The sequence below is a fragment of the Pithys albifrons genome, chromosome 8 (assembly GCF_047495875.1).
Source record: "Pithys albifrons albifrons isolate INPA30051 chromosome 8, PitAlb_v1, whole genome shotgun sequence".
Lineage (NCBI taxonomy): Eukaryota > Metazoa > Chordata > Aves > Passeriformes > Thamnophilidae > Pithys > Pithys albifrons.
In genome coordinates, this window is record NC_092465.1 from 8974694 (window position 1) to 8992249 (window position 17556).

General features: G+C 37.4%; 1 protein-coding gene across 1 annotated transcript in view; it reads right to left on the minus strand.

Annotated features, from left to right (window-relative positions):
* Positions 1–17556, minus strand: part of CCDC93 (CCC complex scaffolding subunit CCDC93) — a 38254-nt gene that overhangs the window by 2153 nt on the left and 18545 nt on the right. The window contains exons 12-22 of the mRNA XM_071562233.1: positions 14356–14472; positions 10676–10738; positions 10410–10483; positions 9792–9873; positions 8489–8560; positions 7324–7395; positions 6951–7059; positions 3770–3852; positions 2288–2325; positions 825–909; positions 252–365 (exon numbers count right to left, since the gene is read on the minus strand). Coding sequence (XP_071418334.1) covers positions 252–365; positions 825–909; positions 2288–2325; positions 3770–3852; positions 6951–7059; positions 7324–7395; positions 8489–8560; positions 9792–9873; positions 10410–10483; positions 10676–10738; positions 14356–14472 — 909 coding nt within the window. The remainder of the gene's footprint in view (positions 1–251; positions 366–824; positions 910–2287; positions 2326–3769; positions 3853–6950; positions 7060–7323; positions 7396–8488; positions 8561–9791; positions 9874–10409; positions 10484–10675; positions 10739–14355; positions 14473–17556) is intronic.

Consider the following 17556-nt stretch of genomic DNA (forward strand, 5'->3'; position numbering starts at 1 on the left):
AAAATATAAATATGCACCTCGTTTGGCAACAAATTATCCTCCCTGTAATACGGACGGGTGCCAATCTAGCAGTGAAAGAGGAATTGCCAAAATCAGAGTCCAAGATTAATGTGGAGATAAACACCAAGATACATCATGACCATGGTGTGCTAAGCATCATATCAGGAAATCTTGTGCATATGTTAATGTACAAGTCAAGTCAAAATAGGACACTGTACACTGAGAGGTTACATCAGCAGAAGTGTTCTTACCTCTTTAAATTCTTTCACTGTTTTGAAGTAAAGCCTCTGTTTCTCTAGAAGCTCTAAGTATTCATCGTTCAACTGATCTCTTCGCATTTTGTTTTCTTGCTTCTTCTTTTCCATCTGTTGGTATGCAGGAAGGATAAGAGATCATACACTGTGTGTGGAATGCACACACACAGATATACTGCATAAGGAACAACTACCTCTAAAACACAAAGGGACACGAGTGTCTCGTAAATGGTACCCCTGGCTCACGATTTAAATGTGGCAAACATTGCGTGCAGAAGAGCTCTCACTGAATTCAGTGACATTCAGCTCTCCCAGGTATTTAAATCACTTCACTGCCAGTAATGAAGTTATGGGGTATAAGCTTCCTGTCAGGACAGAAGTGTTATAACACCTCTGTTCTACTGTAGTCATTGACATTTAGTGGTGAGAAATTTCTTATGAATGTGAAAAGAAATAATACTTGTTAGTTGCTTGCTTAACTGGCACCTCACACAATGGATCTCTCCACACACAGTTATTTGCTGAAATAATTCCCAGGTTCTAGCAAAGAAAGTGAAAGGAGTCTCAGACCTTCATTCGATTCTGTTTGATGCCTTCTACAATCTGCTCCATCTGCCGCAAAAACTGCTCACGAGAACCAGAAGATGCCATTGCTCTGGAAAGAAAAAAATGTAACAACTGAGATGTGGGACACTGAGTCTCAGCTACAGTGGTCTCGTACATTTACCAATATCCAAGAATTTTCATTGCTTAGTGTTCTATGTAAAAATTCATCTTTGTAATCACTGATTTCAGTAACAGGGCAGCTCTTCAGCTGTTGCAAGGTACCAGAGAGGGGAACAGAGACTGCAGAGCTCATCACAAGTGTTGTCCCTGTCAGTTCAAGTCTGTTCCTTGCTCTCTTGTGCTGTACAGAAATAAATTGCTACAAACTAAATAAAAGCATAAATTTTTAAGAAAATCTGCTGTTGTGAACATTAAGAAGGTGAGTAAAGGTCTAGGAGATAAGAAAATATTCAGAAAGCAATTTCAGGCCCTAATAGGGAAAGCCTGGAAATAGTTTTAGTCTTTAACATATCTTAAACAGATCAAGAAAAAACAGACCAAAGAAAAGGCAACTCTTCTCTGCACACAAACCCAAAGAAACCCTAATTCAAAGGCCAGCTGTCAATTACATTATTGGTTCATACTGCCTGGAGAGAATCAAAAGGCTCTCATCACTGAGCAACACAGATCTACAATCCCTGCTGCAAACAAAAACATCTGAAATAGCAGATTCCTGTTTTTTGCTGTAATTGTTTTGGAAAACACAATAGGAAAAGAATATAAAAAAATAATTCAGATCAAAAACAGAAGGTCACAAGTGTAGAGAAGTATGTAAATAGATAATTACTCTGGGGGGGGGGGGGGGAAGCTTAGAATTTCACAACAGAATTATAAAAAGATATAAGAAGAAGATTTGTTCAAAACTATTAAACAAGCATCTCCTCCCCCATGACTCTCCTGAACTGCACTGCTGTGACAAAAATTCCTAATGGGCTTTTGCGTCTGAAGTCAAAAAGATGCAGAGAAAAACAAACAATGGCTGCATCACAGACTGGTATTTGACCATGAACTTCCAAGGGACCCACAATTTTACCTAAGGACTTCACACTGTATCAAAAGCTTTAAATACAGAGTTAGTTTATAATAAACATGTCTGAAATATGTCCCCGTCTAATGTTTCGTACATAATGTAATAACCACAACTTAACAAAAGGGAGGAAAATATTTAAATTAATGCCAGGAAAATTATGACTGAACTTCCACATCGAAAGAGTCAGATATTAAAGACATATGTTGGCTATAAAAGTCTGGGGAATCATAGACTTGGAATTACCTAGTTGGGTTAATCAAAATTAATAAACTATTTTATAAACCAATTTATGATTACAAAAACCTCTAATAAATTTTTAGTCTCTGTAACTGATGTGCACTCCCAGTTTTCCAACCAACCGTTTGCAACTATTAAGAGATAAAGGACCATTACTTACTGATGGAAGTTGTCATGAATAGAATTTAGTAAGTTAACCTGTGAATTAGAAAGAAAAAGAAGAAATCTTTTCTAATATGAGTTTTCACAGACAAGAATATGAAACTTAATTAAAAAAATTGACTATGTAGATACAGCCCTGAAAAGCAGCCAGCTGTACGAAAATCACTAAGTTTTCTTTCAGGAGAAAACCCACTACTCTTCTGATATAGTAAAATCTATTTCATTGGTGGAATCACAGAAAGCAGAAGTAAGTCTTGAACCACAATTTAGATTTTTAATTTTACTGAGACTCAACTATACCACTGAGAATTTTCTAGCATGATACTTCCCAAACTAAAGCAATAAGGTGAAATGGCCTGTACACATGTTCAGCATGTGTTAAAACTGGACAGAAATACACCTTACAGGTACTGGTCCAGTGCTCAACAGTGACTGTGCACAAGCACATCACAAATAAACAGAAAAAAAACCCCACTTTTGCCTCTGAGACTGGAAACACACAATGTATTATGATGCAGATCTCTACACAATCCTGTGAAGACTCACCAAGCAGTGCAGAAACAGCAGGTGAATTCCTGCCCTGCTTTCACCGTGCAGATGAATTTTGCAGGTTTTTGAACAGCCATGAATCATTACTTGCTTTGCTTATATATATTTTTCAGGATGCTAAAAGATGAACTTGCAAAAAGTACAGAGTGGCATTTCACTAACATTGCACTGACTCAAGACAAAACCAGCAATTTATAACAGCATCACAGGAATATTTTGTTGCTTGGTATAAACTCCTCCAACTAATTAAATTATATTCAATATATCCTTTGTAACCATCTTTGATTTTTGTCTTTTTTTTTTTGCATATTGCTGAGAGTATTAAAATTCAACAACTAGCAATTACTGTGATCCTCTCTCTTGGCCTTGAACATATCTTGCAAGTCTCCTGTGGTTAAGCTTTCCAAGTAGTTTCTCCTTTTGATGAGTGTTTGAAGTGTTTTGCATTAAACAAACCCAAGCATAGCAAAGAGAATCACCTGCCCCACTGCTGAGGAAAGCTGAACTCATCTCTCCCAAATCTAAAACCTTCCACCTGAATGAGACAGCAATAAACACATGCATGGCAGACTCTGCATCGGTTACTGACTGCAGCAGTTTCATAATAAAAGATACTGATCAAAAAGATAAAAAGAAGGTCATCTTATCCTGTGATAACATGACAGAGACATTTGCTAACCAAATCTTACTCATGTTTTGTGAATACAGCAAGTGGTTTAAACATGGTGTACTAAACAACAATTCTTTTGCAACACAGACCACTTCCCCTCCAAGATTAGAAATATTCTTATGAATCAGTTGTTCCATTTTTCTTTACAAAGACTGGTAACTCTGCTCTGACGAGACTGAATATGGTGAAAGCCAAATAAAAACTTTTTATCTCCTTCTCCAGAGATTGAATATTTAGAAAACAGTAATAATATTTTCTTACCTCCTTTTCCAAATATACTTTCTTGTCATCCAGTGTGTTATAAAGAGTAAAAAACTGCTTTGTTTCTTTGTGAGTTGCTGCGACTGCAAACAAAAAAATGGAGTAGAATAAAAGAACATGAGGTGAAATGGAATCAGTAAAAATACTTCATAGGCTTTCTATAACATACTTTCTACTATCAATAATGGAACACACTCTTTAATACACTTTGGAAGGATGTTCCCTCTGCATGTAAATCTCAGCAGGGTTTCCAGCTATCATCTTTTATAAGAACAACTCAGCTCAGTGTCTAAATTAAGCCTCAAATGCTGACAGTCCTTTATAGTGGCACCATCAGCCTGTCCATCCTTACTTCACAAGCCCTACCCTTACACTACAGAGGCTCCTGTGCTGCTCACACTGGCCCTGGCACAGCTGTGGTGTTAGAGGGGCACAGGCTGGGCAGGGACAGAGAAGAACAGATAATCTGATAGTACTGTGTGGAAATAAAGTGCATTAGACTATGTATTTCCAGCAACACAGGTGCAAGATGACCAACAAAGCTTTTGCTATTTTAAAGTTTTTTATCTTCTTACCATCTATTCATGATGATAGAATTACTTTCTGGTTTAGGGGATTACAGCAAATGTTGGTCAGAGCTTGGTGGGGAAGGTAAGGTTCAGCCATCTCTCCCCTTTGGGCTTACAAGATGATGACTGATACTCAAATCTAGAGTGTTCTTCTATCCTTTAGTTCTTCAGTGTCTAAGGAAACACAAGATATTTGTGATTCCCAAGGGAAGAAATCAACACAGAAGGACAGTCAGCAAAAATCACTAATACATTAAGCACTGTCTAGAAATGAGAACCTGGAAAAAAATGCATGGGTTAAAAAAGATAAGCCTTGGTGAAATCATACTCATTACATCATACTCTAAAGGCTAAATAGTTGCCATCTTAAAATAACTTTATGGAACTGATACACTGGACTAAGCTTTTAAATAGAACCATTTTTTGACCTCCCTTCCATAGTACATCACTGAACTTCCAAAGCTTAAAACAAAATTCCAGCTTTTGATTTGTACCAGCCTTTTCTTCAGCTGAAGCCCAAGAGCAACTCCCAGCTCAAGTTGTATGTCTTAGTGGCAGAAGGTCAGCAGTGGCTACTTCTGCAGTAGTTGTCTGGGACCAAAGAGCTTTCCGAGTGTCACAGTACAAATGTGACACAAGGTACACAGTGAGCACCAGGAGCCTGAAAACACTGAGGGAATCAGGAAAGCCTGGCACAGGTTTACAAATCAGTAAGGGCTGTTCAGTAAGTCTCACAAAGGTTTTTCCAAAAGCTAAATCATGCTGCTGCTTGGGAAGCTGCATGAACACAGGCAACAGGGTTATGTCAGGTGTGGTCTCTTAACTAGTTTTGCAGAACTGCTGCCAAATGGAAGAGGCTTTTCCCAAACCATTTCCTTTGTGAAGCTCTTTCTGTTCTTGCAGTAGCTGTGGTAGTCACAGATCTTTCATGGATTTCACATACCAACTCAGAAAATCCTTCAAGATTTCCACTGCATTAGAAAGTTGTGCCAAGTTATGAAATCTTATGGGCACACACCAGAACCCACACAAGGTAAGACAGACAAAGAAGAAAAGTATGAAAGAGTCAACTGGCTCATTGATTCTCTTGAAGTCTCAGCTTAATGTTTTCAATGGAACAGGCTGAATTAGATAAAAAACAAAGGCCTGAATATTGTAACTGAAAAACATTCTTGTACAAAAAAATCATTAAGGTGGTAAGTCATCACTGAAGGCTTTTTTCCCAACACTTTGAGACCTATTCTCTCAAAGTTCAAAAAAACAAGTTTTGGCAACTCTGAAGGTCACCTGAATCTGGCTAAATGAAAAGCCTCAAACTACCTCTAAAATTACCACAATTCACAGAAGGACTGGATAGAGACTTTCAGCTTATTTTTCCAGAAGTTTAGCCTGTACAACACAGGTTCTCAACTGTGACTGAGCAGGGTGTTATCCTGAGTTACTACACACACTTTGTACTACAGAAAATAAATTCCATAGAATTCAAAGCATCTTAAATCCACACTCAAAGCTGCAAAAGTCTTTTTGATCTTCTTTCTGGTATTATATATATATATATATATATATATATATATATATATATATATATATATAAATGAAGCTACCTCATCTTAGCAGGTAATGCTCTGACCAGAGACTGTTTGAATTAATGCAAGAAAACAAAGCTCCTTGTAGCTGGACCTGATTAAACACACTGCATGGCACAGCAAAGAGAGGGAAAAAAAGTACTGGATTTATACTCACCTCTATTCCATGTACTAAGTTTGTTAAAACACATGGAAGACAGCACATGACTAAGTCACTAGAGATGTCTCACCAAGGCAAGGGATTTGGATCCCAGATCACCAGATTGGAACTGCTCAGCCCCAAAGAGCTTGACATTTAATAACTGCAGAATATACTCAAAACACTAGATAGTTCTTCTTGTTAGAGACTTAATTTATGCTAATACACAAGCTAGTTAAATATACACCAGTAACCATACTGGTATGTTATCAGTTCAAAGGAATAACTTTACAATTTTATTCCATTTTATTCCATGTGCACAAACACACTCCTATCCAAAAATTCAACTCAGCACATTTCCCAGTTCTGTAACTTCTGATCATAGAAGGTGACAATTTGTACTCTGCCTCTACCAAGATACTGCAGGATTTTACTAATCAAAAATGCAAGAAATCAATCCCTTCAAGGGACTGCCTTTTCTTTGTAGTTCTTGACATAGTTTGGTTCAGAACCAGATATTTCACATCAATGAAAACAATGAAAATAATTTAATGGTAAGGCCAATTAATTAAACATGACTCAAACTTAGAAAGACTTAATTTGTAAATGGTGAATTAAAGACTTTCTGAAAACACAGGTCATTAACTTAAATGACAGAACTTGTTGCAGACAAAATTTACTCCAGAAAAGAAAAATTCTCCCTTGGGAAAATTCTTAAAGCCCAAGTTCTAAAACCTCAAAAATATGGTGTAGAACATGACTACCAAAAGACCCTTAAAATACACAAAATTAGTAAGTGCTGTTGTTACATGCCATATGATCAAAATGCAATTGCCCTCCTTTCCAGGCTTTAGCCTTCAGCAGGTGCTCCTGCTTGATATACATACCCTGACTGTAAAGTTCAATAAATCTCTTCTGATACTGTGTTAGCTCAGCTCGGCTGGGTACTTCATCAATCTTGCGTTGTAAAATGGCTATTTCTCTGTTTCTTCGTGCCTGAATAGAAAGTTAGGAAGGGAGAAAACAAAGCCTCTTCTTGTTCTCTTCTTAAAATGGATGAAGCCCCCCCACCAGCAATACTTTGTTACTAAATAATTTATTTTAAAAAATAAAAGCATTGGCTGAGGATCATTTTTTTTGTAGTTGATTTGTGGCAGAAAAACTTGGTAAAATTAGAACAACAAAGAGAAGTATTAGAAGTTACAAGATAAGAAAAATGTTAACAGTTTTGTACAAGTAAATTTACAGAGAGTTACTCACCAGTAACAGACGGATCTTTTGTAGTTTATCTTTCTCAGCTTGGTACTGCTCTTCTATAATCTTATTCGGCTCCTAGAATTTGAGAACCCCAAACAATTCTGCATTACAGTAGCATATAGAGCTGCAGTGTAAAATGGGCAGACTGGGTTTGTTTTCTGTTGTCCATCTTCCATTTAATGGCTCCCACAGCACCATTTGTTGTTTTAGTTGGTTTTTTTAACAATAATTCCTAATCTGTATTAGAAACTTGACACATCTACTGTAAGCAAGTGCATTTAGCCAGCTTTGAGTTTTTGGTATTTTAGTTTAACATTTGTCAATAGTTTTTGCACTGCTTTACAGGAGTCACACTTTAAATGAAGATACAAATGGGAATATTGTCTGTACCCCTTGTCTGAGTGTTTATACAGTGGCAGGTTTAAAAATAAACAAGGTACCAGGACAGAACATAAACCCTCTGACATGTATCCTAGATTTCCTGGAATATGGACTTGGAGGCAATTTTTTCTTGTTAAAAAAATTTAAGATTTAGATTTACTTTTAAATTTGTTCATGCTGCATTCAGAAGGACAGCAGAACTTCTAATCTACCTCATCTCAGAGGCATGAATGTATCAAATGTTTACCCATTGAAATACAAGTCATTGAAGCTTTTCCTTTTCTGTTCATTCATTATTCATTGTCATCAGTCTGGATGCACTTGTGTTAAAGCCCAGCTTCTGACAGCTGCTCATGGCATGCAATGCACCGAGCCACTGAAAACTTGTGCTTTCATCCTTCAAACAAACCCACTTCTAAGAAAAAAATAACCACGACAAACATGTTTTCTGAGGAGGAGCTATTTTTGTCAGAGGTATGCACAGTTCTTAACTCAACATCCAGAGATTCTTTGGTACTACAAAGAAAGAAGTAACGCATAGAAGAACGAAGATGCACAAAAGCATCTCTGAGTAGAGCCCCATGGATTCTGCAAGAAGAACCAAGAATGCTACACCTGTTTTCTAGGATTATTATCCTGAGCTGTGCCTTTACCAGGGTGATATGGAATTCTTCAGATACTCCAGCAGATACTTTAATGCTTACAATAATATCCCAAAAGTCGGAAGGACCTAAACCAACATTCCAAATCAAAAACTGAAAATACAAACTTAGACATTTGCTATTACCTGTTCCTCCCCATCTTCTGCTGCTTCAGCTTTCAAATTCTCAATACTTTGTTGAAGTCTCTCCATTTCTTCCTTTAAAACAAACAAAAATTGATGTGGCTTTTAACTGAGACTATTCTCTAAACAGGGGAGAGTGGGGATCGTGACAACCCACACTTCTAATAAAATTGCAGAGTGACCACACGCTCTGTATTTAAATTTGGAAGATTAAACAGCATTTCCTGCTTAAGGGTAGGTATCCATTAATGCTCATTACACTAAACTGTCTGCTTTTATCAAATACAGAACAGATTTGTTTTACTTGTAAATATACTAGATGCAGCTAAGACAGCTAATGAGTGATGGAAAATGATGCTGAAGAAGCACAGCAATATTACAATGACAGCAGAGTGACATGGAAGTGTAACATATGGCATTTGTAGAAATGAATTAACCTCAAGTCACTTGCAAAGAAGTTTCCATTACAATCCTTTAGAGCTTTCCACAGGGGAATGTGTGGGAAAATGAGGTCGCTATGTTTAGTGTAGGCCTTAGGGCACAATTTACTTCTTTTCATTGTATTAAATTCCATCCACTACTGCTTTGAATAAAAGGAAATGAAAACACTTCTCTCAATCATATTTCTGGGCGGTCCATAAACAAAGCAGTAAAAAGGAGAGTGAACCAGCAATTAAGCAGTAGAACTGAAACATGCTCTGAAAACTGAAATAGCTCCATCTTGGTATTATCTCTTTTGGAGGGTTGCTCCACAGGCAGGGGCCTTGATGAACCCTCCTCTTTGGCACTGTGCCTCTCCTCAGGTCATGCTGGCTGCATTATCCAGGAAGAGACAACCTGTTTCAGGCTGTGAATAGCAGGGGTCGGTGTCCAGTACAGCCCAACCTCAAACTTACATTCTAGAGTCCCTGTCAGCCCATCCCAGCTTGCTCTCAGCAGAATGGTGATGAGCAGGAAAAGAGCCACTTGAGTGACCAGCACAAGGCAGATCTGGTGTCTACAAACTGCTCTGTATTCAGGATGGCCACACGAACTTGGATGCCCTGGCAGCCCTTCCTTATCCCTCCCTGCCTCAGGGCAGGAGGCAACTCCTTCTGGTTAATCCCATTCCAACCCTCTTGGTCATCAGGCTTGCTGCTGATATGATATACTGCCTGTAACTCTGCTGCAAATCAAGCAGTGGCAATATTCAACATAAACCCAGAAATACCAGAACATGAGGTCAGGGACAGATGACAGGCAGGGATTGTATAATGCTAATTTACCAAGTTTTAAATGTATCCTCATATGAGACACTGGAACTTACCCTACAATGTGCTTTGAACTCTTGCTCTTGGCTTTTTAGGTTTTCATTCATGGCCACCAGTGCTCGTAGACTCTCTAATACACTAAATTTGAAGATCCAGGAAACTGTATTAGATTTTTAGTTTCTAATTTGAACAGGTGGAGAATTAACACATATTAGAACAAGTTTAGTTCAACACAAATTTCTAATAAAACTTGGGCAAATGAGACCCTCAAATATCACCACTGATATACCAAGGTCAAAATAAAGATACAGTATTATACTGAGTATTTTGATGGCTGCGCTATGTTTTAAACCTCATTGAGAGACTCCTATTTAATTTATGTGATAGGAAGGCTTCAAATATGAACAAAATAATTCAAGAAGGCCTCATCTACCTGTCAAATGTGTCTAGGGTTCTTCTGCTTTAAACATCTACAATTATTTTGAACTACAGACTGACACTTTTCATTCTGACTGAACACTATGGTAATGTTTTCCTGTCTTTGGAAAACAAGCTGGAGAATAATTTTTAAACTTTAGTTGTTTGTTTATGTTGACAAAGCAAGAAACATTAAATGATGCATTTTAAAATCATTATTTTTCAGTATTTCAAAGGTCATAAAGGAAGAAACTTACCTAGAATCTGCCTGGGATTCTATTGTTTCTAAGGCTGCCAATTCCTTGTCCAGCTTTTCACTGTAACTCTTAACCTAAGGGTTGCAATTAATAATAAATTGAAATACATTTCCACTCATGAGTCATGCTACTTAGCTTTCCCACACCATGGGATCAGTCAGTTAAGCTGGCAAACTCCTTCACTATTTAATACATCCCTCCACACAGAGAACTTCTCAAAAATGTTTCAGCTACAATCAGCACACAGGAAAACAAACAAATATTACCTCAGCTAATGTCTTTTTTGCTTCGGTACATTTTGCTTGCAGATCTGCACATTTAGCTTGCAACTGTTATGAAAGAGAAAGGAAATATTTTGATTCTATATTTGCACTATTTACACCTGTAATGCAGAACAGCTGTTCATAATGGTTGTCTATTAAACAACAGGCCAACCATCACAAATGCTCTTTTAATTCCTTTCCAAGTTCAGCTTATAAAAAAAAAACCCTTTTTCAATGTTTTTCATAATTTTTCACCAATAATTCACCAATAGACTGAATCCTAACTAGTGCAAGAAAATTTAAGCCTGCAGTCCACACCTCATGAAAACTGACAAAGATTAAAGAACTATCTGTTATGAGAAATCTTGACAAAACTTACTGCAGTATTGAAGCCAGAACCCCATAAACATTTTTAAGAAGGCAGGGTCTTGACTGTCACTGATTTCAAATGCTGCCATTGGCAAGCAGTAAAAGAAATTCAGCCAGGAAATTTTTACTTTACTAAAGTGATAAAAGGATTATATTTGGCTAACAGCTGACAGTACATTTTTTCCCCTTATAAAAACAGCACTGAGACTGTTACATACTGAAAAAAGTCACACAGAATTAAAGGGTCCTCAATTGTTAAAATGGCATGAAAACAAACTTAGGAAATACTTTAGTTTTCCTGTGAATTCTGAAGTTTATCTGGCAGTTCAAAGAGATCTGTAATGATCTGTAAGAACTCTACCAATTTTGTGTGGTTTACAACCAGGTTTCCTCCCTGCCCCGAACTGCTTTCTGCTTCTCAGCAGTACGTGAAACACAAAAACAAATTCATTACTTCATATACCAGGGAAACTGGCAAAGGTACGCACTTGCACCAGGCATGAAAATGTAGTCCCCACAACATATGCCTAGTTGATCCACAGGCCAGATTATGTTAAAATTCTCTAGAATATCAATCATCTGCTACAGAGAAAATGCTTTTGAACATACCAGTCACTGAGGCTGCATACAGAGTTTGATGGATCCTTTCTGCTTTCCAGATCATAACTTTACAACACAGGAGAGCTGCAAAGGCTACCCACGACTGCTGGGCTCACTTACCAGCCTCTCTTACTGTTCAATCAGGCAAAAATGATCAAGGGAACAGCATGGCCAGGGAGCTCTGCTAGGGCACAGTTTCACTTTTTGAAACCTGAGCTAGTTGTTGCAATTTCCTAATACCACTCCTACACAACTGTACCCAGGCTGTCCTCCCCAAAATTAAGCCTGAGCCAACTGCCCACAAGGGATTGCAAGGGCAATGCAGTGTCCTAGAACATACACACCCTCAAACTGAGCATGCCTCCAGTATGACTACATATTGACTGGAGAAAAACTACAGATGGTTGTGAGCTTTGGACACAACCAAAATCTGCAGATTTGTACTAGAACACAAATAAACCTGAGCCAACCTTTTATAATAGGGAAGTTACAGCTACACCATTGCCAGTCATGACAACAAAGTTTCTTACCTGGAACAGGCTTGCTCAGAGCAGATGCTGCAAGTGCTTGCATCTGTCTCCATCTACAGTACACACACCCCACATCTCTAAGTCCCTTCACATGTATGTGCCTTACAGAAGGGCTAAAGTGTGACACGAACGTACTGCAGTGACTCAGGATGTGGTGAACATCCTCCTTCCAGACTTCTGAAAATCCAAACACCTCATTCTGTAATTTGTGTTTTTACTTCAGGAAGTAACTTCAATCCAACATGGAAATTCACCAGAATTTAACTGTCTCTAAGTCCATATTATGGTTCTGAAAGCCTGACACTTCAGCCTGCATTTAAATGTTAGGTGGTGTCAATCCTTTTTTTTACTAAGAGACATCATCCTGACAGGGCACCAAAGTTAAGTTTGGCATAAGCGGACATGGGAAATTTGTATTACCAAAGTGTTAGAAGAATACAAACTGAAGTAAAAAAAAAAGTGTATTTGATTCCAGTATATAAAATAACAGTATCATAAGTATAGTATATCATAATACTTTCTCATATTTCCCTCTAGAATGGAGAGGAATTGTGATGGACATGGTTTTCATTCAAGAAAATAATTTAATAATTTTTGTTATTGAAAATGGAAAAAAATGCTGTTTCTAACAGCTGAGCATTTCAGAGAGCAACACAAACAGAAATGCATCAGTTTAAGAAGAACAAAACTAGTATGGCATGTTCCAGAGGAAATGCATTCTAATAGTGACCAGTCAAAACACTGTCATACTCTACCCTTCAAAATTCCTTTTTTTTCCAGAAAAATAAGAACCACCTGCACTGGTTCTTCATAAAGCTTTTTATTAAAGTTGGGAAAAAGAAGAGAGAAATAAAGGAGAGGCAATTAGTCATTTCAATGTTTTGTGCCTAAGTTTTATTTCTGTACCTGTATTTCAACTCAGCACTACTTGAATGTTAGTCAGACACTTCAAGAAATGTTTCACAGCATATGCTTTGCTGGAAGGAGATTTAAGCCTTGAACGGATAAATATCCTTTAAATAAAAGACACTATTGCACTGTTAGAGATTATTTTATTTTAATTTTAGAAATAAATAAATATGTCAGGTCTAGTAAGTGGTTGAGCAGGAAGGTTTAGAATCCAGTGCCTCCATAGCTATTCCTTAGAAAGCAAAGATTTCCAATCCATACTTCTTTTACCTTTGTTTGTACGACAGAACACGACACTGCCTCATACAATGTCTCATGCAGACACCTGTCTTTTGGAGCCACTGCAGCACCAAAATTTAACTGGTAAAACCAGTTAAGATGTAAGGTTAAGATGTTACTGACAAGAGCAGAGCAAAACAAAACAAAAAACAGATGAAGGCTGCTGGAGCAGTGCTTTACTTGACAGAGCCTCGCTCACAGGAGTCATCAGCAATTCTTTTTCCTCAAGTACTATTTTATTTTTGGCAAGCTCTTCCAGTTACTGACTCTGATGCAGTATGCTTTCATCAGATTTTGCAAGCCAAAGGTGGTGCTGATTACAGCAATATGCATAATTAAAAGCAGCATTTCAGTAATGGTATAGCTTTCCCATTTAGACTTTTCTGTGTTTAAATGGCAATAGCATAAGTAGGTAGAAATAGAGGAATTGTGGTTCTTGTCCTTAATTATAGATAGGAACAAAGCATCACTCAGAAATTCAAGAGCATTACCTTCCTAAAACAAATATGAAAATGTGAACCAAGTAGTAACTTGCAAAAACACCCCCAAACAAACAAGCTGAAACTCCATCCTGGTGAGACAAGTTGGCTCATATAAAGGACAGGAAGTGATAAAAGTAATTTGTAACATATTTTGGAGTAACTTCCTAAATTGTTTCTTGAAACTGTGAAAACAGCCTATTCAACACTATAGCTAACAAATCAAAGGGTGATTCTCCATTTTTCCTCTGAGAGGCATGCAAAAAAAGAAAAAGCATGTTTTGATTAGCCAGCCCCCTCCTCATAGACAGGGCTATACAATTTTTTAATACAAAACCGACCACATTGTCTTAGTAACAAATGTGCAAGCAAGACACTCAAGAGATGCTGCAATGAATGTTCCGCATGACAAATTGGTGGTACAGAAGATAGCTTGCAAATCTTTTCTGGATGGCAACAGCTTTGTGATCAACCACATTTATCAAGTTTTCTTTTTTATTACACACACAATACTTACCTCTTCCAGGAGTTTGGTTTTTTGCAAAATCTGCTTGTTCAGAGATGCCACCTTCCTTCTGTGTTGTTGGGCAGCTCCAAGCCTCTCTGGTCGCTCCTCAGCTGAAAGTTCAGATTGCTAAAATAAACAATAACAACAGCCTTTTGGACCTCACAACATTGCTTTCTGCTTCTTCAGAAGCCCATAAAATACCAAAGTGGGACACACCTACGATATTCCTTGTCTAGAACAGTGTCCCATTACCCAACAGAAAGAAAGTCTTATGAATTTATCCCACAGCAAGATAAGGAAGTAGCTGAACAACTGGATTATATTCCAAAATTTACAAGTACGGTAAACTAAAGTCAGGTGTCCTGGGACAGGTGGGAAATACTGCAGCATATTAGAAGACAGACATAATTTTTTTGCATCAGTATTACCTGGTAAAATTCTTAAATGGAAAAAATACAAAACGCTAAAACCCACCCCAAGTCATGATGTTTACTGAGCTTGTTAAATTGGAGGTGCTCCACACCCCAGTAAGCAGACCCAGAACTTTCAAAAGCTTTGGACAATAGTGTATTTAGATTCTGAAATAGAGGCTTGGATGCATCTTCATGCTGAATGAGAACCTACTTGGTGTGGCAGACAAAATCCACTGAGTGGTAAATGTTTTTTGTGTGTGCATGTGTACTATTGACACCAGTCTTTGAGAACTACTCAATCCAGCCTGCAATGTCAAGGAAGTGTCTCAAATACGTAATAAAGACAGAAATCTGGACCCAGTCTCCTGTTCTCTCTGAATAGTGAAAGCAAAGCTGACAGAAACATTCTTTACCAGAAATACCATTTATAACAGAAACTGTATATTTGCAGTAGACAGAAGATTGATTAAAAACCAGTGATAGCTTGATGTCTAAGGGATTATTTGCCTAGAACTTACTTGTGCCTTTTGAAAGTCCACACATCCATCTGTTTTGGTAATTTGCTTCATGCACCCAGATTTCCTTTTTTTTAGTTAATCCATTTTCCAATATTTCACTAGAAAACCAGTTAATTTTTAAGTACTTCAGGTGCTAATTTACAGTCTGTCAAAGACTTTAATACTAAGTGGTTGCTGAATAATCACCAAATGTTGAAAACCACTACAATGTATAATTAGCTAAAATGCTACAAGAGGTATGACATACTCTTCACTCACATTTGCTCTTCGTTCCACTCTAGGCAGATGGGTAAACAGCTTAATTTTAAAAGAAAATAAGAGGCAAAACCTGTCTTCCTCTTCACCATTTGCTGTGTTATTCAATTTGAAGAGGAGCTTAATGGTTTGTTGTACTTTTACATCTACAGCATGAAAAGACCAGTTCTGACATCTTAACCCAACAATTCATATACTTTCTCTCCCTTTGTCGGGAAAGGGAAAAATGCAACAGCTATAACACTGAATTATTCAACAAACACACACTCAGACTTACTTATTCCCCTCATTATTTAGTCAAATCACATTCCCTCATCATGTCATGCATTCCAAAATCCCATCCTTCTTACCATACATTCAGCCTATGCTACATGCATAGCATGCAAATTGAGGAAAATGGAAATGCAAGAGAAAGACATATGAGCTAAACCAGTCCAAGACTAACGGTTGTAAAAACAGTAAACCCCACACAGTAAATACAGCTTTGGCATAAAAAAATGGTCATGTCTCAAGAAGTGAACAGTTACAGCTTGCTTTTTGAAAAAGGGAAATAACCATCACTATAATACAGAGGTTTCTGCAGGGAAATCCTTCTGGTCTGCAAATGAAAAAGCCAGAGATAAGCCTTGTGCAGTCACAGTGGGCTAAGGATCTGCTCTGCAGCAGCACTACAGCTTTAAAGTTTTGAGTTGTGGAGAAAAATCCATCTTTCAGCACAGAAGGAAGAAAGCACAAATTAAAGAAGCTACTTTGCTTTAGACCTTGTTACCTGGTCTCTTACTACACTGGAGCAGCAATTGCCTTTTGAACATAGTTTAAGAAAGCTGTAACCCTAATGTCTCTGACTGCTAAAGATCAGAATTTTGCTACTCTATCTCAAAATAAGAGCCTCAATTACACATGAAAAAAGGGATACATAAATATATCCTTCAACTTTTCTGTGAACACACATTATCCCCACCACTGACAGGTACAGACTTACTTCTGTGTACTTCCCCATTCCCTGCAAATGCTCAATTGCCCTAAAATGATTTAGCCATTCAAATAAACAAGTTAAACATGAAATGTTAGTAGCCTTATTTTGCAGGGCAGAATTTGATAAATTCAAATACTTTATTAATTATGCATGAGGATCTCTAACCTATAGAAGGTCAAAAACTGGTAGCCAAAATAAATGACTAATTCTAGACTTCAGACTCTGCCTCCCACTGTTCATATGTAAAGATTTTAAATGGGAGAGTGGAAGGAAATACATGCAATTATTGTTATTCTTTATGATGAGATTCTCTCACACATGCTATAAACAAACAATTAAGGAAAGAATTCAAACATTACTCTAGAGAACTTCATATTCCTATAAAAAATAAGAAAGGAGTCTCTGTACAAATCCACAAACTTCTTAGCAGTGAATAATTTTATTTATCTCTTCAGGTTCAGCCATCTCCTACTATCAAACAGACTTCAGAGGTTTAGATCTCTGGTTAACATCATAATAGCTGCCTCAATTTGAAGTCCACTGTCTGAGGTCCACTAGGGAAGAAAAACCCCCAACAAAATACCCTTCAGTCCCATATCAGTTCAAATCTCTTTTCAGTCAAGTTCCACTTAGATCTTTAGCAGTCATTTCAATGTAATTTGCCATCATTTCTCCTTGACACTTTCCCAAGGGTCAAGAATCCAAAGATGAAAACCACTGAATCTCACTTTATGAGGGTTTTTGCACATTTCCTCAAGTCAAAAACTATAAAAATACCCAATTTATTATCTTCTTTAAAAAGCAAACCCTAACAATACTAAGTGGCTGAAAGGTTTATTGCATGATATTTCTACTGACTCTATAGGGAGCATAACATTTTTTGATACAGGATTCTAGAAGCCCTCAAATATGTTGAGTAAACTTCTCAGCACTTAAAACTGTTGAAGACTATTCTCCTTCAGGTATTTTTGAAGGGGGTAGTTTTGATAAAGCACTATTCTACCTTTAGTCATTTTTTCACTTTACCCGGTAACAGGTTTTATCTCCT